This window comes from Phytophthora sojae (assembly GCF_000149755.1).
Source record: "Phytophthora sojae unplaced genomic scaffold PHYSOscaffold_5, whole genome shotgun sequence".
Classification (NCBI taxonomy): Eukaryota; Oomycota; class Peronosporomycetes; order Peronosporales; family Peronosporaceae; genus Phytophthora; species Phytophthora sojae.
In genome coordinates, this window is record NW_009258119.1 from 2,808,084 (window position 1) to 2,835,689 (window position 27,606).

General features: G+C 59.4%; 6 protein-coding genes across 6 annotated transcripts; 3 read left to right on the forward strand and 3 right to left on the reverse strand.

The window, feature by feature from the left end:
• Window positions 1-1,514: 1,514 nt before the first annotated feature.
• Window positions 1,515-3,222, reverse strand: PHYSODRAFT_315653 (hypothetical protein; the record flags this gene model as incomplete). The annotated part of the gene is made up of 4 exons (XM_009530653.1): window positions 1,515-1,527; window positions 1,654-2,806; window positions 2,877-3,080; window positions 3,183-3,222. The coding sequence occupies 4 exons, from the start codon at window positions 3,220-3,222 to the stop codon at window positions 1,515-1,517; spliced, it is 1,410 nt and encodes a 469-aa protein (XP_009528948.1).
• Window positions 3,223-4,355: 1,133 nt separating this feature from the next.
• Window positions 4,356-5,855, forward strand: PHYSODRAFT_315654 (hypothetical protein; the record flags this gene model as incomplete). Its single annotated transcript, XM_009530654.1, has 1 exon — window positions 4,356-5,855. One exon carries the CDS (start codon window positions 4,356-4,358, stop codon window positions 5,853-5,855), a length of 1,500 nt encoding a protein of 499 aa, XP_009528949.1.
• Window positions 5,856-7,250: 1,395 nt separating this feature from the next.
• On the forward strand, window positions 7,251-8,519 carry PHYSODRAFT_507404 (hypothetical protein; the record flags this gene model as incomplete). The annotated part of the gene is made up of 1 exon (XM_009530655.1): window positions 7,251-8,519. One exon carries the CDS (start codon window positions 7,251-7,253, stop codon window positions 8,517-8,519), a length of 1,269 nt encoding a protein of 422 aa, XP_009528950.1.
• A 1,955-nt stretch (window positions 8,520-10,474) lies between these two features.
• Window positions 10,475-15,856, forward strand: PHYSODRAFT_508853 (hypothetical protein; the record flags this gene model as incomplete). Its single annotated transcript, XM_009530656.1, has 1 exon — window positions 10,475-15,856. The coding sequence occupies one exon, from the start codon at window positions 10,475-10,477 to the stop codon at window positions 15,854-15,856; it is 5,382 nt and encodes a 1,793-aa protein (XP_009528951.1).
• A 763-nt stretch (window positions 15,857-16,619) lies between these two features.
• PHYSODRAFT_286270 (hypothetical protein) lies at window positions 16,620-17,253 on the reverse strand. The gene has a single exon (XM_009530657.1). The coding sequence runs from the start codon at window positions 17,111-17,113 to the stop codon at window positions 16,721-16,723; it is 393 nt and encodes a 130-aa protein (XP_009528952.1). The 5' UTR covers window positions 17,114-17,253; the 3' UTR covers window positions 16,620-16,720.
• Window positions 17,254-17,404: 151 nt separating this feature from the next.
• On the reverse strand, window positions 17,405-17,803 carry PHYSODRAFT_301828 (hypothetical protein; the record flags this gene model as incomplete). Its single annotated transcript, XM_009530658.1, has 1 exon — window positions 17,405-17,803. The coding sequence occupies one exon, from the start codon at window positions 17,801-17,803 to the stop codon at window positions 17,405-17,407; it is 399 nt and encodes a 132-aa protein (XP_009528953.1).
• Between the last annotated feature and the right edge of the window lie 9,803 nt (window positions 17,804-27,606).

Sequence of the window (27,606 nt, forward strand, 5' to 3'; positions counted from 1 at the left end):
GCAAGTCTCGAGCATCGATTTGACCAAGGATCATTCACGCAATATGGCCTACTCCAGCCATCTACCTATATAATAGGTAGTACCTACCGGGTGCTTCATTCCCCACGAAGGCTTTCTTGACTTTGGTTTCTTCTGAAGATCCACGTCGCCTTCGCATTCTGCCGACAGACACGGTGCTCGTGGCTATTGCTCCGTTGGCGTGACGTCGCGTAGTCGTGTTCGTATTCGCTGACAATGCGCCTGAAGAGGTCCTTCTACAGCTCTGCTGCGTCGTTGTCCCAGTACGCCCCGGCAAAGTGGTTGCCCCGCACATGCCACACATACCAGCGACCCTTTTCCAGGCCAGTGAAAGTTCTCTCTCGAGAACTACGTGTACCAATTGCCGCCTCAATTGGGCGTGGGAACCACGGCTCCAGCATCGAGTGCGTGTTCACACAGCCGTCGTTCGGCCCCCGGGTTACAGCCATCGAAGACCGGTGGCAGGTTTCTGGCATTGCGGTGGCTGATCCACTTGAAGACGTCCAGAATCGGCAGCGTCACCACATTCGTACGCCTCACTTTGAGCAGCACGTAGAAGCCGAGCAAGAAGCGGAACCTCAGCAGAAGAGCTCGCCACTTCCGGAAAGCTCCGTGGTAAAATATCACCGTCTCGAACCGGAGGAGCCGTGATCTCCGGGGACGACACGATAGTCAGTAAGTAGAGCTTGTCAAGGTGCTCGAGTCCAGCGTTGCGAGCGATGCGACTCGATGGTACCGAGTCATGGGCACCCAAGTCTTGGAAGTTGTTCACGTGGCCATTCACAGCCAGCATTTCTCGCAGCGATAGGTTACTCCATTGACCCAAGTGGACGTCGCACGCGGGCTTGAGCACGGGAAATTTCTTGTGCAATTGGAACCACAGCACACAGGCGACGTACGTAAGGTAAATGGGACTCCCTCGGGTCATTTTGCCGTCGCTCACGCTGATCCAGTGGGCCATGGAGAACCCCGTCTGGCTCAGCAATTGACACGATGCTTCTTACCCAGCGATAGTCGCTCCCGACGCCAAAGAAGTCTGCGCACACAAGTTGATACAGCTCCGTAGCCCCAAAGCTGTGCCCCACCAAGTGCACAGGGTTTGAGGCGCTCCAGTTGGGATGTGGCGTCTTGTACGTAGCACCGAAGCGTTCGTGTCCAGTTCGACGACTGTGCTGCTCGCCATAGTCGACTTGGCCACTGAAGAGCTGGTAGAAGGCCTCACAAGCTCGGGCTTGGTTCGAGGTCAAGGGGCCGACGTGCACCACAATGTGGTTCTCGTTCAGCTTGTCCAGGATCTTCTCGGGCCTGTATGGACACCAGCGATTCCACATCGACCGTGTCTTGCCAAAGCCGAAGACGCCATGGATGAAGACCACTGGGAACTTGGTGGTGGTGGAACTGAGGGGAGGTGGCTCCATGCGTCCTAGACGACGCGATTCCAGTTGTGAAATGACGAGGAGAAGATGAAGTAGATCACAGAGATGTTGTTCTTGTGGTTAACAAGGTGGTCTGCCCCCGCGTCCCATACGAATCATTGTGTCTGATCTCATTCAGCTATAGAATGGCGCACGGATGCTGGTGCCGCTGCCGTGGCGATACATTTGATGGTGTCCGCCATTGGTAGAGGAAGTCAACTGCCGCTCGTACTCCTTGCTCATGAGCGTGAACAAGCTCGTGTACAAGTCGGCCGCGTTGCTGTCCCAGTAGGTCCCTGCGAGGTGGTTGCTGTCCACGCGGTAGACGTACCAGCGGCCCTTTTCAAAGCGTCGAGGGCCGAGAGACTGCTGCTCGTCGTCCGTGTCCCGGGTGAATCCGTCGATGGAGATGTGGGACTCGCAACGTGCCAGGGCTGTGTCTTTCAACGATGAAGTGGACGACGTCGCTGGCAGGGACGGAGCTGGCGGGCTCGAGTCGCTGCTGTTGATTTCCTTCTCCATCTCCTGTGGCGACGGGAACCACGGCCTCAACATCGAGCGGATGTTCACCACGCCGTCATTGTGCTCCCAGCTGCCAGGCTCGTAGCCGTCGAAGATCATCGGAAGGCTACGGGCGCGGCGCCGGATGAGCCACTTGAGGCCGTACATTGTCGGCATCTTGGACACGTCGAGCTTCTTCAGCTTGAATAGCAGATAGCCAACAACCAGGACGCTGGCCACTGATCTAACGACGCGGTTCCTCGCCAACGCCGGACACCACTTCGGAAATCGGCCCCAACGCAGCAGTATCAGCAGTGCAATTGCGACACCTTCGCCGTACGGACGGTGAACGGTCTTGGGCGACGTAGTGATGCTTAGCAAGTGCAGCTTGTCCATGTGCTGCAGCTCGGCGTTGCGCGAGATGCGGTGCTCGGGCAGCGTACCGTGGACGACCAGATCCCGCGACGAGTTGACCGGGCCGTTGGCCAGCAGCAAGTCCCTGAGCGAGTACCTGCTCCAGTGGTCCATGTGCAGATCCGCGGCGTTCTTGAGCATGGGGAACTTCCAATACAGTTTGATCCACGAGCCCAGCACGATCCCCAGCAAGTGGACGGGTCCTCCGTGAACCACGTGGACGCCCTCCATGCCGATCAAGTGGGTCAGCGTGGAGCCCGTCAGGGGCCCAGCGATGCACGTGATGCTGGCCACCCACTTGTGCGAGCTGCCGACGCCGAAGAAGTCGGCGCTCAGCATCTGGAACAGCTCGATGGCCGTCGTGGACCCAAAGCTGTGGCCCAGCAAGTGTACGGGGTTGTCCTCGCTCCAGTCCGGGTGCAGCGGCGTGTCGAACTGCTCCCCGTAGCGGTCGTGGCCTAAAACGCGCAAAAATGACCCGTTTTCAATGGGAATTTCAGGCATCTCGAGCTCTAATAGCACTGCTACCTGTGTCTTTGGAGTGCTGCTCGCCGTAGTCAACGCGGCCCCCCACCAATTGGTAGAACACCTCGCAGGCCCGATCGTGGTCCGAGGACACGCCGCCGACGTCCACCAGCAGGTGGTTGGGGTTGACGCGCTGCAGCTCGCGCTCGGGCCAGTACGGGACCCAGTGGCCCCACAGCGGCCGCTGCCGGCCGAAGCCGAAGACGCCTGCACACAACGCACGCAAATTCAATAGAAAAAGAGGCTCAAAGCGTCAGGAGATGGCTACAGTACACTGGTGCAGTGGATAGAGAAGGTGGGGCTTCTTACCGTGGATGAGGACGGCGGGGAACTTGGTGCGCGCGCTCATGGGGCGCTAGTGGCGACGAGTGACCGACCCGGGAGAATGATCTGTGTATCCCAACTTCAACGAGTCCGCCGTGAAGCGCCAAATTGACCAATCAGCGGGCTTGAAAGTTGACGCTGGGGTGTCAAACAGATACTGTGGCCGTAGCAAGCACTGCGAAGGGAGGGCAGGAAAAAGGTAAGTAAGCGTGTAACAAGGCGCTCTTCAAGTTTTCTTCCCGCTTGTGTGAGGTTATCATGCCAATCAGGCGTACAGAGGTCAAAGTCGCTGATCGGGTTGTCGGCATGCCAGCAATGCTGCAACCACAGCACTTCCTACCGCTAAACTGTATGCCAGAGAAGGCTACAGTAGTTCTCCTCGTCCTCGTCGGTTTCAGTACACATGTACTGTCATCACCATTTACAAGTTAACGGCGTTTGCCACACGACCTGTTACCTCGCTTCATTTGCTAAGTTTGAGAGCCATCGGCAATACCTCGGCAGATTTCACTCTGCCTGCAATGTGGCAGGACTCACGACGGCCGAGAAGAGCTCTACTTGGCAGCAATTGGCAAAGCTGCGCGGCAAGAGGCACGCGCCTGCTGTCTGAAAAGAGACAGCCAGAGGCCGAATCCCTCGGTTTACGGCATCTGTGATGTACCTGATCGAAATTTATAATCTGCTGAAACACCACAATCATCGTGCCACTATTTTCCAGGTCCTTAAAGCGAGTCTGCAGTCTGGCGTCATGCTGGCCTCATCGTTGCCATCACCGCCGGCAAACCCGCGGGAAAACTCGCAACGTTAATAATGCGATCGCCGCGCGAAACGTTATGCCGTCGCACGTCGAAAGTGAGCTTACGCCGCGGCCGATCTGCAGCAATCCTCGCCGCCACCTGGTATCAGACGAAGAGGCAATGTGCCGTGAGACTCCAAGGATATCCTCTCGGGGACTCGTCTTTGCCCGCTTTATCGGCCAATCACGGCGCGTAAATCCCTTTTTGCGCCAATCGCCGCGCTCATATGATTCGCACTTAGCCGAGTTTGTCTCATTACCGCTCCGTTATCATGTTCATTCCCTCCCTGTAGTTCTCTACCAGCAGCAGCGGCGCCGCCATCCCTCCCTCAGTCGCGGACTGACTGCTGCCATTAGCCGCCATGGACACGCCCATGCACGCCATCAACGAGTCCAGCCTCATGCTGGGCAACGCCACGGGCCACGCGCAGGTGCTGGGGCTGCCGCTCAACTGGGTGGAGACGAACCGCGCGCTGAGCCTGCTGCTGGCCTTCGCGTGCTGCGTGGTGGCCACGCTGCTGAGCGCCTACAACATCGTGCAGCACCTGGCGCACTACTCGCGGCCGCAGCTGCAGCGCTACATCGTGCGCATCCTCGTGGTGGTGCCGGTCTACGCGCTGGGCTCGCTGCTCTCGCTGACGTTCGTGAACCAGGCGCTGTATTTCGACTCGATCCGCGACTGCTACGAGGCCTTCGTGGTCTACAGCTTCCTGGCGCTCGTGCTCAGCTTCGCCGGCGGCGAGTCCGTCTGCGTGCTCAAGATGCAGAGCGAGCCCGACATCCGCCACCCGTGGCCGCTCAGCCGCTGCTTCGAGCCGGTGGGGCGCGACGGCCGCCTCCTGCGGCTCTGCAAGCGCGCCACCATCCAGTTCGTCTTCATCAAGCCCATCTTCGCGGCGCTGTCGCTGCTCATGCTGGCCTGCGGCAAGTACCACACGCTCGCGTACCAGCTCATCCTCGTCGTGGTCTACAACATCTCGTACTCGGTGGCGCTCTACGGTCTGTGGCTCTTCTACCTGGCCACGAGGCACATCCTGCAGCCGTTCAACCCCGTGCTCAAGTTCTTCGCGGTCAAGAGCGTCGTGTTCCTCACCTTCTGGCAGAACAGTCTGCTGGACTTCATCCCGGGCATCACCAACGAGCAGACCTTCGCCTGGAAGGACTTCATCCTGTGCGTCGAGATGGTCCCGTTCGCCTTCGTGCACCTGCTGGCCTTCAACTCGAGCCAGTTCAAGAAGAACCTCGACCGGCTGCCTGACTCGGAGGTGCTCAACAACATGAAGGAGGTGCTGAGTCTCTCGGACATCCTGGCGGACGCCTACCACAACTTCATGCCGTCCTACCGCGACTACATGCTGCAGCGCGGCGGCGAGTCCACCGGTCGTGCTCGTGGCAAGAACAAATCCTCGGGCTTCGGCGACACTTCCTCGTCTGAAGGCAGCCCCACGCCCATGGCGCACAACAACCCGCGCGTGCCGCGCTTTGTGATCGACGACGAGGATGACGACGAGATGGAGGAGATCGACCTCGAGTCGAACGTCAGCACCACGACGTCGTCGGCCGAATTGCCGGCGTCTACGAAGAACGCGATGCCCGAGCTGAAGCTGCCGGCCAAGAAGCAGGCGGAAGCCACTGAAGAAGCGGACGCGGACGTCACCATGGCCAACCCGCAGGACGACGACCAAGTCAAGGCCGAAGAAGCCGCCCTCGAGGAAGGAACCAGCACAGCGGCCGATCAACAGACAGAAGAAGGTGAGGCCCCATCAGTAGAGGCATCAACTCGACAACGCTCCAGCAGCTCGCCCAGTGCCGCCAGTGCTCATGAACGCACGCGGCACGGCGAGGACAGCGCTACTTTGTAGACCGAAACCCTGCTATCTAGTTAGTAAAATCATCTTATCGTATCGCCAATAACCAACCAACTTTAAAAGATTGCCAGGTTAGCTTTGTGTCGTGGTGGCTGGCAACCCTTAAAGGCACGAAAGGCACGAAAGGCACGAAACACTAACGTACTGGACGAGCCAAGTGATTAAGTTCAATCCAGGCGTCAAGGAACTGAGCAACATGCCCGCGGTCCAGTCAGGTAGATCAGGGTAACGTTGTTGCAGTACCCAACAAAATTGTTGTTGGCAACTCTTGCTGGCAAACAAGCTGTAGTGGTGTCCTAGCAGTAGCGTAGCGTAATTAAAACTGAAGCTGCGCGTGCTGCCACCGACTGTCCTGCCGTATCAAAAATGGTCCCAATATGGGTCCACTGCCTCCAAAGTCTACGTGAATGCCCCCAAGCAGAGCTGCCATGTGAACAACGCAATCTGTGCGCCATCTTCATGCGTCCTTCACGCGTCCTTCACGCTTGCGCGTCCTGGTTGAAGTCAATGATGCTCAACAACCGTGCAGGATCTGCACTGGAACTTTCCTCCAGGGCAGCCAATCGCAGCGCGAGAAAAGACTTCTAGTCCAGAGACCTCGACTGGATGACGACGGCGACGTAAACTGGGTACTTTAAAAAGGGTAACTGTTCGATCTTCAAAGGATGGGGGCGCAGAACTCATGCGCAGCCTGCGCGGGCAGCATTCGGTGGCGTTCGCTGTCGATAGTGGGGTTTGATAAAAGGCGGATGTCGTTTACGCCTTATCTCCCTGAAAGTGTTGTTTTGAGGACTGGCATCTTTTAAGATTAAGATAATAAGAACTCTATTCATAATATCATACGCAGAACGAATGCTGTATTATGCCGAGTATTTGTGTTTGCTACTGTAGTTATGCGTTACTAGCTCGGCGCTGCATTTCGATCGATCGCTCCAGGTTGGGACCTACTTACTGTACTTGGGGCCCGACTTTGATTTCCCTATATAATTTAGGTGCTCCGACAGCTAAGCGCAATGGACTCGTACGAAACTATGACCTTGAAAATTAAGCAGATTTGACCCTGTATGGCTGGCTGCCATATAAAGCCGCCAACTCGCGTGAGAGATCGTCAAACGTTCATTAACGAACTCCGCTGCAAGTGTTCTTGCACTTGTCCGCTTCGACTAAAATGTTGACGTGCATTATGAAATAGGGCCATCTATTTGGGTAAATGCCCATTTCAGCTTCTCTGCCGACTCATAATTCGTGCGTCATCGCAACGATAGGACGGATACTGGCGGTCTTGCGCTTCCAGCGTCGCCGCCGCCGCCGTCTGCGCAGCTCATTCCTGCATTTGCCGTCCAGCGCGCACACGCCCAGCACCACCCTCTGCTCCTCCGCCAGTACATCATGGGCACCGACATCCAGAAGATCCACGTGGCCAACCCGGTCGTGGAGCTCGACGGCGACGAGATGACGCGCATCATCTGGAAGGACATCCGCGAGAAGCTCATCCTGCCCTTCCTGGAGCTGCAGATCGAGTACTACGACCTGGGGCTCGAGCACCGCGACGCCACCAACGACGAGGTGACGCTCGAGGCCGCGCGCGCCATCAAGCGCCACCACGTGGGCATCAAGTGCGCCACCATCACGCCCGACGAGGCGCGCGTCGAGGAGTTCGGGCTCAAGAAGATGTGGCTCAGCCCCAACGGCACGCTGCGCAACGAGCTGGGCGGCACAGTCTTCCGCGAGCCCATCGTGTGCAAGAACATCCCCAAGCTCGTGCCCGGCTGGAAGGAGCCCATCATCATTGGCCGCCACGCTTTCGGCGACCAGTACAAGGCCATCGACTTCGTGGCCAACGAGCCCGGCACCTTCAAGCTCACGTTCACGCCCGCGCGCGCTGGTGCCGAGCCCGAGGAGTACCACGTGTACGACTTCCAGGGCTCGGACGGCGGCGTGGGCATGGGCATGTACAACACGACCGAGTCCATCACGGGCTTCGCCAAGTCGTGCTTCGAGTACGCGCTGGAGCGCAAGATGCCGCTGTACATGAGCACCAAGAACACGATCCTCAAGCGCTACGACGGCCGCTTCAAGGACATCTTCCAGAACATGTACGAGAAATCGTACGAAGCGCAATTCAAGGAGCTCGGAATCTGGTATTGCCACCGTTTAATCGACGATATGGTTGCTCAGTGCCTCAAGTCCAAGGGCGGCTTCGTCTGGGCGTGCAAGAACTACGACGGCGACGTGCAGTCGGACATCCTGGCGCAGGGCTTCGGATCGCTGGGGCTCATGACCAGCGTTTTGCTCACGCCCGACGGCAAGACGCTGGAGGCCGAGGCCGCGCACGGCACCGTCACGCGCCACTACCGCGTGCACCAGAAGGGCGGCGAGACGAGCACCAACTCGATCGCGAGCATCTTCGCGTGGACGCGGGGGCTGCTGCACCGTGCCAAGCTAGACGGCAACAGCCAGCTCAAGCTCTTCTGCGAGGAGCTCGAGGCCTGCATCGTGGAGAGTGTCGAGGCCGGCCAGATGACCAAGGACCTGGCGCTGCTCGTCCACGGAGACGCCATGAAGCGCGAGCACTACCTCGACACGTTCCAGTTCATCGACCAGATCGCCGCCAACCTGCGCGCGCGCCTGGCCGCTAACCCCAGCTTCCAAGTGTAAGGCAGGACGGCAGCTCGTCCACCCACTAAATACAATGTAATGTCCATCAATTCAACTGCAACCACTTCAACTTCCACTTTGCGTTTCAACGGAATGGGTACAATGACACGCCGCTGTCGACGATGATAAGCATGTGACATGAGATCATTGGATATTTGTATGCGTAGCTCGGGGGGGGGGGGCTGTTCACTATGCTGCTGAAATGGTGTCCTTGAGGGCGTAGATCCGCAGCGCGTCGGAGACCTCGCGCTCATCCGGTTTCATGTCGTTCAGCCTCACATTTCCTTAACCAACCATCGAGATTTACCCCTTCAACCTGGTACGAGTACTTTAGCCCCCCCGTTACCGTTTTCTTTCTGCGAGACCCACCGACCCAAGCTTCGCTCGGACTTCGTCCTCGGTGGTGGTCACCGGGTTTTTGGCGTTCGTCACTAGCGACTTGACTGGCGACAAAAAGCCCCTTTCCTCATCGGTAATTTCCGCGACTCGCAGTAATCCTGTGTCGATGGCGCCATTGCACTTAGTGCTAGCTGCGGCGAAAATATCGAGGATAGTGGTCAAGACGAATACTATTAAGACAGTATCGGACTTTTGTGTCACGATGAGTGAGATCGTGAGCGCTGCTGCAACAACTAGCACCGCAAACGTTGGGCGTGGGGAAGCAGATAAACGGAGACTTGAGGCCCTGACGGTATTTCACGAAGCTAGGGCGCAATAGCAACCGCATAGCGCAGCGTACGACGTACTCTTCAATGCGTTTTTACTTTCTTGTTGTGAAAAACGTAAGGCATTCACGAAGTCGTTATCAAAAATGTATACCTAGACACACTTGAGGAGTCGTCAGCTGCAACACGCAACGAGATTGGCCTCATTCAGCGAGCAGTGCACTAAGCTGGCTCAAGATGCACCGATTTACTCCCCGCTCCATTGTATTCACTGTTACGCCTGTAGCCACCTCAACGGTCTCAATTCTCTCAAATGGCACGCTAAAACAAACATTGGTATGAACTTTTTGCGCCTCATTACTTGGCATGAGGCACTCGAAAAATGCAACGATCATGCGTGCACGGTAGCTTCAAACTTCTTCGTAGTCACGTAGCTACGTTGGAATAAAGTGTCTAGAAATCCCATGGTGAGGGGACCATACGACAAGGAGTCCCCCTCGAAGCGTACGCAGGTACGGAGTCTCCCTTGCCGGCAACGATATTGTGTCGACAGGGTTGCCGAATATTGCATTTTTATATATTGCGCCTAGAGCAGACCAATAGATAATCATATTGGTAGAGAAAATCAGGTAAATAAATTATTATTTGCCCTTTCTCTGGTGACTAATTACAAGTGCACTTGGCTTTTGTATGAGAGAATCGAACCGAGAAATAGATTATTGATACGGGTCTTGAAAACCAGGTCAATAAATATATTGGAAATATGTATTGCAATTATTTCAGCATCAATTTATTTTTCGGCATCCCGACACCCCCAAAACAGCAAATGATTCCTACTTTCCTCCGACGGATTCCAATGTGTGTGCGTCAACTCCAGCCCATGGAGCGTCGTTGTGTTGGTGCGCACGTCCGTCACGGCACCAGCAAGCCCTTCAACCGCAGAAAATGGGTACACTTTGCATCCATGTCATTCTATCGCGGTAAAATGTCACTTTTTTTCTTCCGATCTGTGTTCTCACCCGCCGGCGCATTCTGGAAGAAGCCTTCTGCAGCGGGAAGATGAGTGCGCGCCGCTCGCTGAGCGACGCCAGCGACGCGAGCGCCGACGACGACGAGTTCCTGAACGCGGCCTTCGACGAGCTGGAGGCGGAGGAGCAGGAGGCGCTCGTGCGCGGCGGCTTCCTGCGCAACAGCGACGCGTCCTCCGCCGCCTCGTCCCCGCCATCCGCCGCCTCACGCCGCTCAGGAGCAACAGGAGGAGGAGGCGCGCGCAGATCCAACGCCGCGCGCATGCTGGAGGCGCTGGAGGCGCTCAGCCACGAGGCGGACGCCGAGGGCGCGGGCGTGCCGCAGTCGCTGCGCGGGCTGCTGGAGCAGCTGCAGGGCGCGGGCGACGGCTCCGTGCTCGGCGGCATGTTCCCCTTCTCGCAGCTGCTGGGCGTCCCTGGCGGGGGAGGCGCGGGCAACGCGCGCTTCCAGCGGCTGCTGACGCAGCTCGCGGCCGACCAGCCCGTGCACGCGCAGATGGAGGCGCTGTCGGAGCTCTGCGAGACGCTGTCCATGTCCTCGGAGGAGGCGGTGGCCGTCTCGGGCTTCAGCGTGGACGCCTTCGTGCCCGCCGTGGTGACGCTCATCCGCCTGCCCAGCTCCATGGACGTGCTGCTACTGGCGGCGCGCGCGCTGTCCACGATCCTCGAGCTGTTCCCGGGCGCGGGCGTGCAGAAGGCGGCGGCCGAGCAGGTGATCCCGTCGCTCTGCGAGAAGCTGCTGGAGATCGAGTATATGGACGTGGCCGAGCTGTCGCTGCAGATCCTCGAGCGCATCGTGTGCAAGGCGGAGGCCGCGCTCATCTCCAGCAGCAGCAGCAACAACAACAACAGCAGTAACAACAGCAATAGTTCCAGCACGGCGGGCCCCAGCGCGGCGCAGCTCTGCGCGCAGTACCGGCTGGAGGTGATCCAGGAGAACGGCCTCGTGGCGCTGCTGCAGTTCGTCGACTTCTTCCCGCTCGAGATTCAGCGCCGCGCCGCGCGCATCGTCTGCCAGCTCTGCACGGACTTCCCGCTCTCGATGGAGGGCAAGATGCGCCAGGGCCTGCCCTACATCACCAACCTGCTGCGCTCTTTCGACAACGAGATCCTGCAGAGCAGCTTCGCGTGTCTGCAGAAGCTCGGGGAGAGCACGGCGTTCTCGGAGAACGCGGAGTTCGCGTCCATGGTGGCGACGGAGGAGATCTGCGGCCTGCTGCTGACCAAGCTCACGTCCTACGCCAACTTGGAAGGCTCCGCGGGCAGCAGCGCGTCCTCGCAGTTGTCACCGACGGGGTACACCAGCATGCTGCGCTTCCTGTCGTGTCTGTTGTCCTGTGTTCCGAGCGATATGAGCGCGTCCTCGGTCATTGCGACCGCGTCACACTTGCGCTTCGTGAAGCTTCCGCCTATCGTGACGGCGCTGCTGGCCAAGCCGGAAGTGATTTCCGAGAACCAGCTACTGCGTGAGACGTTGAAGCTGATCATTGTGGTGCTCCCCATTGCCGAAGAACTCACCTCGAGGGACGTGATCCCCCCTGAGATGCTCGCCTTGGCGCATGCAATTTTGCCGCTGATTATTAAGGTCTACGACGTGACTTCGCGCGCTGATTTGCGCTACGACTGCCTCGGTGTCATCTTCAGAAGCTGCTCGCTGATGCATGCCAGCCAGCAGCCTTTCACAGCCCAAGAACGCACCGAGTTGTCCAGACTTGCAGCTTTCCTTGCCCGTGTACTGCGTCCTAAGCGCAACGACTCGACAGCAACGTCCGTGTCTGCGCTGGTTAAGGCCGAGAAGGACTTCGTACCCGTGCAACTTGCTCTGCGAATTATCGAGGTGCCTCTGCAGCACGCTGGCGCGCAGGAGGCAGCGACGGGCATTTTCGAGCGCCACGGTGTTGCAAGCATCATCCGCTTCTACGCGTTCAGCCCCAAGCAGGACGATGGGGCTGAAAGCGACTTGCAGGAAATTCAATCCACTTCAGCCCGGCTGGCTCGCGAGTATTTCGGCAATGAGAGTTCAATCATTAGCGTGATGGCTCAATTGGAGGGCCTCGTGGAAGAGCTTCAAACAAAATTGACATCCACCGGCTCAACCGAAACTGATCAGCCTTCGTCACTACTCGATGCACTACTGAAGCTGCGGGACTTTGTTGCTCAAGGGGACGACTTCCTGACGGCACACGAGCTCGCGTGCAGCGGTCTAGTGAAAGTGCTCATTCAGATTCTGTCGAGCGATCAAGGCCAGCAAGTCTTTGCTAGAATGCTGGAGGCGCAAGGAGATGAGGGTGATGGCGCGGGTTTCGTGGCATCGCTGTTGCGGTGCTTGCAGGACGCCATCTCTTCGGAAAAGGACGCGTTCTCGGTTTCTGTCGCATCGCCTGACATGGGGCTTTCATCGGGTAGCGTCGCAACTGACTTGGATCAGTTGACGCAGCACATCAAGGTTCACGTACTGATTGAGGAGACGAAGCCTGCAGCGGAGCCGGACAATGAAGATCAGAGCACCCAACAGGCCGACTCGCGCGAGGAGCAGGAGTCGGAAGAAACCCCTCTTCGCTGGATGAAGAAGACTTCGTCGAAGCGGAATGGAAGCAACTACAAGTCCAACAAGAGCACGGTGCATGACACTGTTGTGCTCGTGGAGCCCCTTGCTAGGATCGAGACGATGGAGGACTTTATTGCCGACAAGCTGTTTGGCAGAGGCGGAAGCGCTGAGTCCATTCTGGATGAGTTAACCGGTACAGATGCTGAGAGTGAAGAAGCGGCGGAAGACGAGAGCGGGGAGTTTGCAAACGATGTCGTGAAGCCGCGGAGAGTCGTGGCTACATACAAGGGGCAGGTTCTTCCGTCTGACATGAGCATCCTTGAAGCGATCGTCAAGTTTGGAGGTGTGAAGGCGGATGGTAAGGCGAATGTGGAGCGGAGTGACTCAGCGACTGCGACTTCTTCATCATCTCGATCGCGTATCTGGACAGCGTCGCCTCATGATATCACGTTCCGAGTAGCTGCTAGTTCTTCTGAAGACGCGAGTGGCTGGGAGTCTGCTGGCGAGGACTTGAAAATTGCGGCAGCATTTACGGCCACTTCAGACGCAGGAGTATCTGTAGTGACGGGCCAGTGGTGGGATGATGTGTGGGACTTGTTGCTTTTGCTGAAGCTTGTGCGTAACCAGTGTGTTGGGAAATCGTTTGGAGCGCCGCTCAATTTTGTGAACAGCTATCTCAGTCTCCAAGTTCGGCGCGCGTTGCAGCAGCCTGTCCGTGTGGTTACGAACTCCCTTCCCGAGTGGTGTTTCCGTCTGGTGAATGAGTTTGCGTTCGTGCTCGAGTTCGAGACGCGGTGTCATTTCATGTACGCGACGACGTGTGGATGTTCGAGGGCTATTCAGTATTTGTGTCGGTCGGTGTGGAGGAAGGCCGTGATGGAAGAACCAGCCCCAGTGCACCAGACTCGGCCAACCACTAGTGGCGGCCGGCGCCGCTACCGTGACGGATCAAGTCGCACGCGGACATCCGGCTTAGACAACATTTCTCAAATGGTGAAGCTTCCACGGCTGAAAGTGCGAGTGGCTCGATCTCGTCTCCTGCAATCGGCAATGAAGTTGGTGGCAATTTACGGTGGAAAGAAGGCGGTAATCGAGATTGAGTTCCTCGGGGAGGTCGGTACGGGTCTGGGACCAACGACCGAATTCTTCACGCTTGTCTGTCAACAGATTCAGGCAAAGCAGTTGCAGTTGTGGAGAGATGACGATCTAGCAAGTGCAGCGTCCGACACAATAGACACGGAGCAAAAGCGTGAGGCAGTTGGAGATGATGCAGAGGGTTCTAAGACAGCCCAAGCCAAGAGCTCTCTTGCGATTAGAGGGTACCATCGTGTTGCAGTGTATCATTGTTCAAAGTGCAAGACGCTACACATTCCGAGCTGCTCGGTGCACCACCAACTGCTTACGCATGAGAAGAAGGTTGCGGACAAGGAGACCTCAAGCGAACGCGACGCAACTGAAGCTAAAGCCAAGAGCGCTCCTTCTTCCAAGTCAGCACGGCGGAAGATCTCTAGAAATTCGGTTCCGCAGTGCGCTCAGTGCTTAGATGACCACGACTGGCATTCTGCGGCTGCGGCGTGTGAGTGCAAGGGTGAAGAAGGCGATGACAAGACATCAGCTGGATGCGCACTCAAGTGGTGGATCTTGAGTGACGAGGAAGTGCAGTATCTGGCCAAGGTTTTCCCTCGGCACACGAAGAAGGTGAACCATCCAGTGCTGCAGTGCGCGCACTGTGATACCGTCAACTTTCCCGGAACGGACGCCGGCATCGTGGTGATGGATGGAGACCGCATGGTTTCGCGCTCGGGTCGCCGAATGTTTGAGCGGGATTACCGAGCTGTGACTAAGCATGTATCGCCGCTGTGTGAGGGCACGCCTCTTAACGTAATGACGTCCGCGATCACCCGAAGCGATGTGGATATGCTGGTGGAGAACCTGGCGCAGAGCCCGGAGGTGCTGGAGTCGGAGGTGGAGTCTCTCAACTACCTCAGTGAAGCTTCGCTCGCCGGTGGCAACGTCGGCGGCGGGCCGCCTGTGACAGCTCCGTTTGGTTTGTACCCGAAGCCGTACCTGAACGACCCGGCGCTGGACGAAGCGAAATCATCTTGTGAGTCAAGTGATTCTTCGAGTTTGGAAGCTGATGCGTCGTCTCTCAGTGGGGACGAAGTGGACGTGCTGACGTGGTTCCGATTCCTGGGCCGCTTTGTGGGGCAGGCCATCCTGGACGAGCGGCTGCTGAATTTGCCGTTCGCTCGGCCGTTCCTGCGCGCGCTGCGCGGCGAGAAGATGGTGGGCGGCGGCGTAAGCGTGGAGAAGTCTCTCTCGTTCGTGGAGGAGCTGGATCCTGCCGTCGCCAACTCGCTGCGCTATCTGCGCGATTTGGCCACCAAGTACGCGGCGACGTCGGGCCAATCGTCGGCGGAGGTGGCTGCGTGGACGGAGGAGGTGGATTCTCTGTGCCTCTCGTTCACGATGGTCGGCGCCGACGAGATTCCGCTCGAGGCCGGCGGCGAAGACGTCTCTGTCACGCTGGACTCGCTGCACCGGTACGTGACGCTGAACCTCGAGTTCCTGCTGGACCGAACGATCACGAGTCAAGTGCAGGCGTTCAGGCAAGGCTTCGAGCAGATCTGCGGCGGCGACCGGCAGCTCTTCCGCTTCCTGCAGGCCTTCGAGGTGCGCGAGCTCGAGGCGCTGCTGAGCGACCGCGGCGCCGGCAGCACCATGTGGGATCGCGACGGCGTGGATCTGCGTGAACACATGGTGTGCGACCACGGCTACACGGCCGACAGTCGTGCGATCGCCAACCTCGTGTCCATCCTGTGCGAGCTGACGGTGGAGGAGCAGCGGCTCTTCGTGCGCTTCGTGACGGGGGCCAACCGCCTGCCGCTGGGCGGCCTGCGCAGCCTCGAGCCCAAGCTCACGGTCGTGCGCAAGCTCACTGAGGCGGGCGACTCGGAGCTGAACGACGCCGTGCTGCCGTCCGCCTCCACGTGCACCAACTACCTCAAGCTGCCGGATTACTCGACGCGCGAGATCATGAAGCAGCGCCTGCTGTTCTGCATCCACGAAGGCCAGTGCAGCTTCCACCTCTCGTAACCAGCACAACCAGCGACGACGATGATAAGGGGAGAGGTGGCAGGCACCTTCAGCTTCAGCTTCAGCTTGAGCCTCGGTGTTGACGGCGATGACGCCGCTTGTTGCCATGTTGGTGCGTCCAGCGCCCAGCGTCCAGCGCTGGAGCGTGCCGACGCGAAGGTGACCCCGTGCCAGCTGGCGCTCCAGGCTGGGTTAAATGAGCATTGATTCCTTCGCGCTTTCCCGCTTCCTTTACCGAATGTCCGGCGCTTTCCTTCTATTTACATCATGGGGCCAGCAAGCGGCCGAAAGTGTCGAGGTGTCGAGGCCGCCCCTGTCTGTCTGTCGGCCTTGACGAACTTGTTGCGCTCGACGGTTGAAATGAGTGAGGAGGAAATTGAGCAGACCAAGACGTTGTAGTGAGGGGGATAAATAAAGTTGCATGTTACAGAGCTTCGCTTGTGCCTTCAGGAGTGTATTTCGCATGTAGGGATCCTATCACTTCGAATCGCTTGCCAACAATGCACTACCTGCCGACCTAGAGTAGTAAAGTAAGTAGGTGGGGTGGGGTGGTCTGCGCTCGACTCGATAAATAAACAACCAACTGGCGCCGCGCGACTTCCAGGCCTCGAGCCACGTGAGCTCGAACGGGGTTGTACGTCGCGCCGGCAAGCTCCGCTCTCGACGCGACGCCTGCAGTCTGCTGGGCGCCACCTGAAGGAGGGAAGATCCTCCGATTTCCGTCTCTCTCTCTTGGCTTGGCCAGACGACTCCATCCGTTTGGGTCCGGGCCACCACGTCGCCAAGAGGAAGAAGAGGAGTTCCATCTCCTCCAGGCCCGCGAGGGGGTTGCGTCGTTTGCTTTTCTTGCGTCGTCTGCGCCGCCTAGCAGCACTCCTGGCTGCGGCGCAGCTCGTCCTGCGAGTACCAGACGCGGCGCTTGTAGTCGGCGTCGAAGCTCGAGCGCGCGGGGATCTCCACCACGTTGACGTCGTCGTCGAAGCTGATGCGCCGGTCGTGGCTGCACGCGCGGACGCGCAGGATGCCGTCGTCCTCCTCGTCGTCCGTGTCGTCGTCCGTCTCGGCCAGCGAGTCGCACGTCGACGTGCGCGCGCGCGCCTTCTTGGGCTTGAGCGCGTCCACGCCGACGGTGCGAGGCTTGCGGGGCGGCGCGCCCTGCATGGCGATGGCCATCCAGTCCTCGGCGTCCTCGTCGTCGCTGCCGTCCGCGCGGAAGTACTCGCGCACGTTCACGACGCTGCGGGTGCGCTGGCGCATGGCTGTTTTGCTGTTGCTTTAGTGCGGGTTCGGGCCCTTTGTTGGGGGTTCCTGCGTATCTGCTGGGGGCTGATGTACCGACTGAGAGCTTTGAGCGGTGTGCTATGAGGCCTCGAGAGGAAGGAAGAGCACTGTGTCGCCACGAGTCCTTTCGGTAAATGAGCGTCCGAGAGAGAAGAGGAGGGCGACCAGCAATGACAGGGCCGCGACTCGGCGACGAGACGACCAGACGAGGCAAGTTCCGACCCCTAGCCCCGCGTTCTATTTCTTGCACGCCGCGACTCGGTTTCACTATGAGCTGATGCCGTCGCGTTGTGCCGCCAGCCGCTCTGGGCGCTGGGCTCGACTCGTGGGCCACTCGCCCTGGGCAGCGGCCCCGCTTTCTGCGCGCCGGCTGGGGCTCGGCGGCGCCCTGGGGAATCCACCGCCGCTCGCTGTCGCAGTGAGTGAGTCGAGCGCCCAAAAGTTTCGGCTTGGTCTGCGAGCCTTCGCGGGTGGGTGGGTGGTGGTGGCCACCGTTGAGCTGAGCTCGAGCTGCTCGAGCGCATTGTCGTGGCCCGTGGCGCCCAGCCCGGAAGCGCCCGGTTGGCCCGTTTCGTTCGGGTTGACACGGCCCGGGGGATCCCGACGCGACTGCAGCCAGCAAAAACCAACCAACGCGTTGGTGCCGAAGAGAGCACACCGCTTCATGCATGTACTTCGTGCATGCGGGCCGCCGCGCTCGCCGCCACCTACGCTTTCCAACGCCGTGTTTTTGCAGGGGCCGGCGACGTTCCCTCCTTCCTCGTCTGCGGGCGGGCGGGCGGCCCGGATGCATGCATCGCTCGCCTCGGCGGCGGCGTGGGACGTGCGTCAGTAGGGATATTAGCAGCGAGGGCGTTCCCTTCCGGATCCCAAAGCCCATCGGTCCGCCGCCAGCAGCAGCAGCAGCCAGCCAGCGTTGGATTTTCAACGCCCGAAACACTCATTGAGCGCTGCAACGACAGCGAAACGAGCACGGCGGCGGCGCCGTTGCCCAGGCACGCCAGCGATCGATCGCTGCCGCTGCCGCTGGCGAAAGATATTGATGATACTCGGGTAGAATCGCCGCCGCAAGCCAGCCCCCGTTTCGCTCGATGGCCCGTCGACTGACTCCATGCCGCGTCGCGTGCATAGACCGCGCCACTGGATAGCGGGCTAGGGTCGAGCGTCACCGGACTCAATCAAGTGCTTCAACTTTCGGGCCCGGGACACGGTCGCCGCTATTTGGGCGGAGGGCGGGGGGGGGGGGGGGGGGGGGGCAGCAAGCAGCAAGCAGCAAGCTTGCAACGCTGGAAAACTTGCCAGCAGCCGAATCAGCTCGGAGGCCGCGAGCGCCATGAGCTCCGATCGGCGTGGCCGGCGGCAGAGCTCGCGAGCGCCGCTCGACAATGCAAAAAAAAAATCAAAAATTAGCGCCAGCGCTACGTGGGCCATGCAGTCTGCAGTGCAGTCAGCTCCGCCCGACGCCCATGGACCGCTACGCGGGCGGCGTCGCCCACCGACACGACACGACTCGGCGAGCGCGCCGCAACCCGCCTTTGGCTTCCATCGACTCGCCCCGTTCCCCTACTATCGCATGGTCGAGCCGTCGTCCTGCGGGCGGAGCTGAGCAGCCCACACCTTCTACGAGCCCGAGCCCGTCTACTTCAAAAGTTGGCTCCCCCTAATACGAGAGCCAAAAGTCGCACAAAACGGGCTCCCTCATGGTAAGTACGAGATCAAGGAGCCCTGGTTCGGGCTCCCCATTGGCTCCCCTCCAGAGCTCCCCAAATTTAGCTTCAAATCTATGACGGGCTCTTCATAGTAATATCTGATTGGCCAATTTTACCTAGACTTAAGGCGAGCAACTTCGCGTGATTGATGCGCCACGCTACAAGATCGAGCTCAAAGATAACCACACTAGAAGGTCTCGCGCCGCTCATATGTGGACAGCCGCTCCGAGGCCACCCCAGCGTCGCCGATCGTCCTTCCTTCCCCTCAAGGAGAAGTCCTCTTTCCTATGCCTTTTCAGGTTAGAACCTGGAGATACTTCAATGACGGCCAATCATCAGCGAGATATTTAACACAGGTGAGGGGAAGCCCTTAACGAGGGCTCACAGTTCTGGAGGGCTCCTTTCACTTAACCTATTGACCTCAAGAGCCCAGGAGCCCGAGCTCGCGACTTTTTGGGTTCACCCAAGAGCCCAGGAGCCCGGCTCTCCCCAGGGCTCGTAGAAGGTGTGGAGCAGCCTTTGCTGTCTTCAGCGTGTAGTGTACATTAGCGGCGTTGCGTTGCGGTATACCATCCGCTCGACGACAGTGCATGCCTGCCTTGCCTTGCATGCTTGCTTGAGGCTCGTTGCCCGACCGGCGGACAGGCCAAACAATATACACGGAGGATCACGAAGGAGGATCCTCCGCGTCTTACGCTGTCGTCGCCGGCGAGCGCACACATCGCACCGGACCAGCGAGCGAGATCCGGTCGCGCAGGTCGCTCTCTTGGCCTCCCCCGGGCTTGCGGGCACCCAACCCCCTATATGCACTTTTGTCACATTGACACTGCCGGTCTCTGGTTTCGCGCAGACTCGGCTTGCTCTCCCCTTTGCCTGCTTGGTGGCGAGCAGTAACAGCACCAAAGCACTTGTAGCACCGCCCGCGGCGTCGCATACAGCGCTGGCTGGATGTTGGGGTGATTTCTTTCGCAGCGCAGCGCGTGCAGGAAGGAGCTCGCCAACAGCTGGATGACCCCCGTCGGCAATGCGAGGAAGGAAGCCTAGGCTAGGGCTCGGCGCGTTAGGCAGCGAAACAGCGGCTTGAGGCCTTGACTACCCGCTGGCGCTACACCCGCGCTGTAACGGAACCAGCGGCGTACATCGCCACGAAAGCGAAGAACAGCAGGGCAACTCAAACGTGGGCAGCGCCGACGGTAACGACACCCGGTTGGTGGGCGGACGGACGGCTTCAGCCTCAACTTCTGCCACGACGGCGCGGATGTATGAGCATGAATAGGTATTGATACAGTATGTAGAAGAGGTCGCTCCTTATCGTGGCCTGGGATCCACGCACGCCGAGAGCAAATGAGTTGAAGGGCGGTCGGACGGACGGCACGCCAGCTCCGCTCTGCTCTGCTCTGCGACTCTCCGAGCTATGCACGCACGCACACGGCCGCGACGTCGCTCCGGCTCGCCGAGCGCAATGAGTTGCTTGGTGTGCAGCACGGCGGCGACGACGACGCCATGGTTGTTGGGGAGGTCGAAGAGGTCGTGGGGCAGATGCGTCTACGCCGCTGTCACTGTTGCTGCTGTTGGCACCGCCAGCCGGTGCTGGCGCCAGCCAGCTGAAGCGGCAGCGGCCACTCCGCTCCTACCTTACATGTAGTGACGGTGTCGAGCGGCGGTAGTGGCGATGGTCGTGGTCATGGCAATCCTCAGCCTGCCGAGCGCCGAGTTCAACCTGCGCATGCTTCGAGTTGGCGAGCGGTAGCGGGGCAATGAACGCAACCTTCGGTCAGAAATGGGCCAGCTCATCTTTGGGACTCGTCACGACGGAGTGATTGCTCCGGAAGTTGCCTTTTTCGGCTGCAGGCACCGGACGCTTTTTTCGGTGCATCGTTCGTTCGGGGGCAAACGGGGTGTGCATGTTACAAACGTGTTATGTCTACTGCGAGTTAAATAGGCCGCGCGCGGGGTCACACAGCCTCAGAGCGCCGCCGCGCGAGAGACCATCTCGACGAGCTCGGGTCGGTGCTGTAGCAGCTCGCGAGCCTCCTCGAGGCAGACCTGTTACACAACAATTCATTAGTTGCTATTGGTGGTTGCAATCTTCCAGCACAGATTGCATTGCCCACGTATTATTATCGGTAGAAGCTGTTGTTGCACGGTACAACCACTATCGAACCTGGTAGCTTCTAGACGCTGGGAAATACGCATGCCCAGCAGCAGCAATAATACGTAGCGTTTCTACATTGCTTCACGAGGTCTGAAAAACATGGACACTGTTGTGTTGGGGGCGCACCAGTAGTGCACCGTGGTAGGCATTTTCGGGTCGTACGTATCCTGCGAACGTGAAGTTAATCCATTGGGTACAAAAGGCAATCATCCAGGGAGCGTGGCCCACGCGCCATTGTGCCACTCGGCGTGGCACAGGCAGAAGCAACGTACAGGTGACTTACTAGGGGTGCTCAATTGAAGTGCTCAGCCCCGACACGAGATGCACAAATCATAGCAGCCTCGTCAAGCTACGTGTAACGGGCTAACTGCAGCCCGTTACATGCTTACACAAGCAGAGGAAGTAGAAGGCAAATTGAACTCTGGTATTAAGGGCCGAGACGGTCTCGGCACTCGAGACCGTCCCAGCCATTAAACCTATAATGGGCTCTGATTGGCCACCGCGCACACGCGGTGGCGCCTGTGTGACAGTGGCCTGTCACACCACCCCCTACTCAAGATTGGAACATACACATATCTAAACTCTAGAAAGGAACTGCAGAGCTTCGCGAGGCGGACGTGACGCTACTTGGCAGGCGCGGGCCGACAGCGCGCGCGAAGTGATTGAAGCAGCGCAGCAGTGTCTCGGACGTCATCAAGGGCCGGCTGCTGCGCGACCGCAGCAGCAGCGTGGGCTTCAACGGAGCGATCTTGGTGCAGCTGGTCCGGCGCTGGCGTGGCACGAAGCGAGTTCGTCGCGGTGGTACGTACCGTGACTTCACCGTGGGTCAGGTCGCCGCGAATCCTGGAACAGCGAAGGTCGTCCGTCGTCTGAAGTCGAGCATCGCCGCTGGGCTGTCCGCACTTACGAGGCACTCGTTGAGTTAGGCACGGCTCGCCGCCGCGCCCTCTGCAAGCGACGTCTCGTACGCCGCCATGCAGTCGGGGACATCTGCGAGTAGGACCTCGCGTGGCTCCCAGCTGTCGTCCATCGGGCCAAGCCATCGAACCAGATACCGGCGGTGCGAAGGTATCTCTCCATCGCGGCGACGAGTGCCGCGATCCGTGCGTGCGCGCTGCGGTGCATCTCGGTGGTCGTCGTGGTTGAGAATGGCTTCGACAATGTGACGCTGGTTCCCAGTAGCGTCCACTAGGGGAGCAGGACCGTCGCGCTGGAATGCAGATGCGCGAACCTCGGGCAGACGCTGCGATGGCGCAGCGTCATGATCGACTTGGGCATGGTCATCGGCGCCGCCGGGAATGGCAGCGGGATGGTATCGTCGCAGTCGGCCAACGTAGAACGTAGGGTGCAGCCGGAGTGCCGTAGGGAGCTGCAGCGTGTAGGCGTCACCGAGTACCTTCGTCACTTTAAAAGGTCCAATAAATCGGGGCGCGAGCTTGTTCGCGCCTAAGTTCGTCACCAAACTTGGCGACATGCCCGTCGTAGAGAGCAGTACCCGATCGCCCACGGCGAACGTCTCCAGATGTCGTCGCCCTCGTCGATCGGCATATTCCTTTTGCCGGTCCACCGCCGCCGCGATGGTGTCGCGTACATAACGCACAACCGACTCACGTTTCTGCAGGAAGTCGCGGACAGCCGCAGTGTCTTGGGGCTGCGGCGCTGGGAGCGGATCGAAGTTGGCAGGAACCGGCGCGGCAGGTGTCGCCGCCTCTTGCGCGTCTTGATACTCGACGGCCCGACGTGGCATCGGGTCAATCAGCGTGCGCGAAGTCCAAGCTGCGATGTCCGAAGGTGCCGCCCTCCTAGCGGAACGTGTGCGCGAAGATCGTTCGGGGTTAGCGCGTGGTCTCTCGTGTGCCGCCCGCGTGGCGGCACGTGTGCGCACTCCGACTGCTGGAGCGTTAGAGCCTTGACGAGTGGTGACGCCATGTAACAACGCGGAGACAGCGTCGGGGATGGGGCCACGACGATCAGCTTGGCCTGGGTCGGGGTCTACAGCAATGTCTTCATCCGGAACGAGTGACGCGGGATCGCCCGCGTCTTCAGCAGCGCGACCAGCCGGAGTCTCAGAGCGCTCCACACCAAGGAGCGCTGGAACGCGAGGATGGCGACCGAGGTTGACGAAGAACGGGGACAGCCCGGTCGATGTGTGGACAGCGTTGTTGAGGGCGAATTCGACCAGGGGCAGGAAGGTGCTCCACGACTTGAACGACGTAGCGAAGCTGCGTAGTATGTCTTCAACAACACGGTTGGCGCGCTCAGTTTGGCCGTCTGTCTCCGGATGCGACGCGGTGGACATGCACAACCGCGTCCCCAGCAACGGGAAAAGCTCTCACCAGAAAGCAGACGTAAAGCGAGGGTCGCGATCCGATACGATGGAGGACGGAAGCCCGTGGTGGCGGTACACCACGTCCACGAAGATCGCGGCGGTTTGCTTCGCCGTGATGCTGGCAGCAACAGGAGCAAGATGGAGCATCTTGCTGAGCCGATCAACGAAGACAAGCACGCCAGTGCGCCCTTGAGTGTCTCGGGGCAGCCCGAAGACGAAGCCCATGCTGACAGACGCCCATGCGTCTGTGGCGACTGGGAGAGGTCGAAGCGGAGCCTGCTTGGATGGATTCGGCTTCACGCGTTGGCACGCTTCGCAAGAGCGTACCCATTTCCGGACCCACTTGTACATATGCGGCCAGTAGAAGTCTCTGGACAGCGACGCGAAAGTCTTCTCGCGTCCGAGGTGGCCGCCGCTCGACGTGTCATGGAACTCGTGGATCAGCCGAGCTCGGAGATCGTCGTCCAGAGGAACGACGATGCGCGGGGGATCTTCACGGTCGACGCGGTATGTGAGCAACTCGCCGTCCAGCGAGTAGCGGTTGCCGCGGGAGCGGCTGCGTGGAGACAGCTTGCGCTTCGCCACGGCACCAGGGTCTCGCAGGAACTGGATCTGCTCCGAGCAGGACGCGTCCTCCTTGTACGCGATCAAGTCACGGAGCGGACTGGTCGCTGCAACCTCAACAGCAGCGACGTCTTCGGCAGTGCATACGGCGCACTCGTCGTCGTCCTCGTCACCAACTGCGTGGCGACCTGACTGCATGTGGTCAGGCCGACGCGATAACGCGTCGGCGAGGATGTTGGTCTTGCTCGGCTTGTAGTGCACAACGAAGTTGTACTCGGAGAACAGGGACAACCAGCGCGCCATGCGCTGGGACAAGTGGGGGCTCTTCGTCGCTGTCCTTAACGACGCGTGATCGGTGTAGATCGCGAAGGTCTGCTCGCCGAGGAGATACACGCGGAACTTGATGAGGGCGTAGCGCATGACCAGCAGCTCCTTATCATGGACTGGATAATTCCGTTCCGCCGGCTTCAGCTGACGCGACTGGTAGCTGACGACCCGCTCGCGTCGTTCGTCATCGAACTGCATCAAGGCGCATCCGATCGCGAAGTCGCTCGCGTCGCACACGACATGGAAGGGTTTCGAGTGGTCTGGAAGCATGAGCACGGGCGCGGTGGACAAGCTCGACTTCACCGCGTCGAAGGCAGCTTGGTGCTCGGGAAGCCACGACCACATGGCGTCTGCCTTCAGTAGTTGAGATAGCGGGCGGATCGTCGAAGCGAAGTTCTTCGAGTAATGGTGAAGATACGTGGCGAGCCCCAGCCACTGCCGGAGCTGCTTCTGGTCCTGCGGCGTCGGCCACGCGCAGATGGCCTCGATCTTCTCGGGGTCGGCGCGGACACCGTCCTTGCTGACGTAGCTCCCGAGCACAGGGATCTCGGGAGCGCAGAAGATGCACTTCTTCAAGTTGGCGTACAGCTTGTTCTCCTTCATCACCTCGAACACCTTGCGCAGGTGTTGTAGGTGGACCTCAACGTCCGTCATGCCGTCCTCGGCACGACTGTGAATGAAGATGTCGTCGAAGTAGCTGGGCGCGAAGTCTCGGTACGGCCGAAGCAAGTTGGACACCATCCGGTTGAAGGTGGCGGGGGCGTTCTTGAGCCCCTGCGGCATCACGAGCCATTCCCACAACATCCCGCTGGGCGTGCTGACCGCTGTCAGCGGCACATCGTCTTCGCGCATCAAGATCTGATAGAAGCCATCCATCATATCAATGGCACTGTACTTCGTGCTGCCAGACATGGTGTCCAACACCATGTCCTTCCTCGGGATCGGCGTTTGCGCCGGTATGGTGGCCTCGTTGAGCTTGTTGAAGGCGTGGACGATTCTCCAGCCGCCGGTTGCTTTCTTCACGCAGAACGTCGGACTGGAGTGCGGCGAGAGCCTCTCGCGAACGTAGCCGGCTTGCCGGCGACTCTCGAAGAAGGCGTCAATAGTTTCGACTTGGTCGCGAGGAAGTGGCCACTGCCGCGTCACGCAGTACTTCGCACCGGGCACGAGGTCAATCTCGTGCCGAACACCGCGGTCGGGTGGAAGAACGGCTGGAACCTTGTCCGGGAAAATCTCCATGAATTCGCGCACGAGCAGAGCGACTGGGTTGCCGGTCGCTTCGAGCGCCGGCAACGACTGAGCTGCGTAGCGGGCTTGATGGGCGTTCTTCGGCTCGGCTCCTTTTGGGCGCGTCCTGGCGTCGGAAGCTGGGTCCGTCGCACTGGTTGCGACGGCCGTAATTGATTCGGCGTCTTCGGCGGCGACCATGCACACCTGCTCGATCTCGCCCTTCTTCAGGTCACGGAGAAAGTGTTTCCACGAGAGCCCAGGCAGCCGAGTGATTTCGGCGGCGTTGCACGGTGGACGTGCGACTTCGACGTCGCGTACACGCGGAGCCGCCTCCGCGTCGTCCCCCACCAGGACTGAGATCACTTCAGCCTCAGCCTCAACCGAGTCCGCCGATGGCGTACGAGGACGGCGCGGATTGCGACGTCCGCGACGTCGAACCGGACGTGGAGTGTGGTGTAGTAGCACGCACAAAATCGTCAGATGTGGCACCCTAGCTACAAACACAACTACAGCCGAGCTAGTCGGCCTTTGTTAGCCTGCGCTGAGATGTCCCCCAGCGGTTCGGCCCTTCCGGGACGGTGATGTCTCGGCCTCGCCGAGGCCAAGTACCCCAAGCCAGTCAATAACGGAAGTCAGCTGAGCTACCTGACTCCGGAATTAGAAATCCCGTGCCCTCCGCCAAAGGACGGACGACGGCCCTCGCGGGCTTTTACGGGTCGCCGAGAGCAAAGGCATCTCGACTCAGCAATCAGTGCCCGGGACGTACGGGAACACCGACTCGCAGCGGTGGCGAAACCTTTCCTCCGCGCTTGGCGAGACACGCGCCCAACCCGGGCCGACCTTAATCTCTTGGCGCTGCCAGCCGAGTACCCTACAAGCTATGCCTCTCAGGTACCGGCAGCAGACATAATCCGGCCCCGTGCAGGGACTTACCGGAACGTGTACACGTGCTTTAGGCCTAGAAAATTCTGCTCTGATGTTTGTTATCTCTGTCGGGCGCCCTGAAGGGGCGCCTCCACTATTCCTAAGCTCCTATACAAATACCAAATGAAAGTGGGCGGTTTTGGATCTCGGCCGACTCTTCACCGAGCTCGGCGACGCTTGAAGTCGGCTAAACCGGATAACCTGTCCGGATAACCCCTTGAACTCGGCTGAGCCGGATACGGCGTGTCCGGATAACCTAGCGAACTCGGCTGAGCCGAATAAGATGTCCGGATAACCCATTGAACTCGGCGGAGCCGGATAAGGTGTCCGGATTACACGACGAACTCGGCGGAGCGACCCTAGGACTTGACTGGGCGACTCCCGGACTCAATTGGACCCGGTTACCGTATCTGGAGGGCACGTGGTGCCGTTTAGCCGAGCTCGGCGGCTTGAACTCCCCATGATCTCGGCTGAGCGTGTCCAGTGCCTTCCTGAACTCGGCTGGGTCTTCATCACTGGGTCTGCCACGTGTCACCAGGTCGGGGCCGGTGTGCCTTGAGTTTCTGACACCATCAGCCGAGTTCAGCGGTCCATCAGCCCACTGAGCTCGGCGGACGGTCATCCTGCCGAATAGTACTTGGCTCCTGGTACGTTGTTCCACTGCGGCCTTGGAGTGTGACACAAAACTTGATGTTCCCTACACCAGAACTGTCCCGGCCATGCTACGAGCCGGAGTGGTGAGTGGCCTGGCCAACCGGATGTGTCGCACGCTTGATTTCGTCCAATCAGATCTATCGCAAACACTCTGAGTTCACATTTCCCGAATTCGAGTGGCGAGAAACGCCCGCAACGCCAGCTTGACGCCCTCGTTCCGTGAAGGTCAGACTTGCTTGAGCCTTGATCTTTGGTATAGATAGGCCTTGTCTGATGCGTGGACTCCGCGCCTCATGGGTCTGTACACATGTAGGTGCCCCTATCGCTCGCACCAAACCCCGTCGTCGGGTCACTTCAGCAGCGAATCAGCCTGGATGGTCGTCTCGGCGTGGCAGCCGGTGGCAGGAACTGAACCAGACGAAGTCAGCTGGTGCCCCTGTCGAAGGTTGGAGTACTACCGGTGATGTTGGGCCTGCCGCAGCAAAGCAAGTAGGTGATGCAGGTGTCGGGGAAGTGCTCGATGGCTGCAATACCGACGAAGCCGAGCATCGCTGTCTCCGTCAAAATGAGCAGCCAT

What these genes read in the sequence shown, in the direction of transcription:
- PHYSODRAFT_286270 (XM_009530657.1), bottom strand. Translation starts at nt 17,113, where the DNA reads ATGCGCCAGCGCACCCGCAGCGTCGTGAACGTGCGCGAGTACTTCCGC.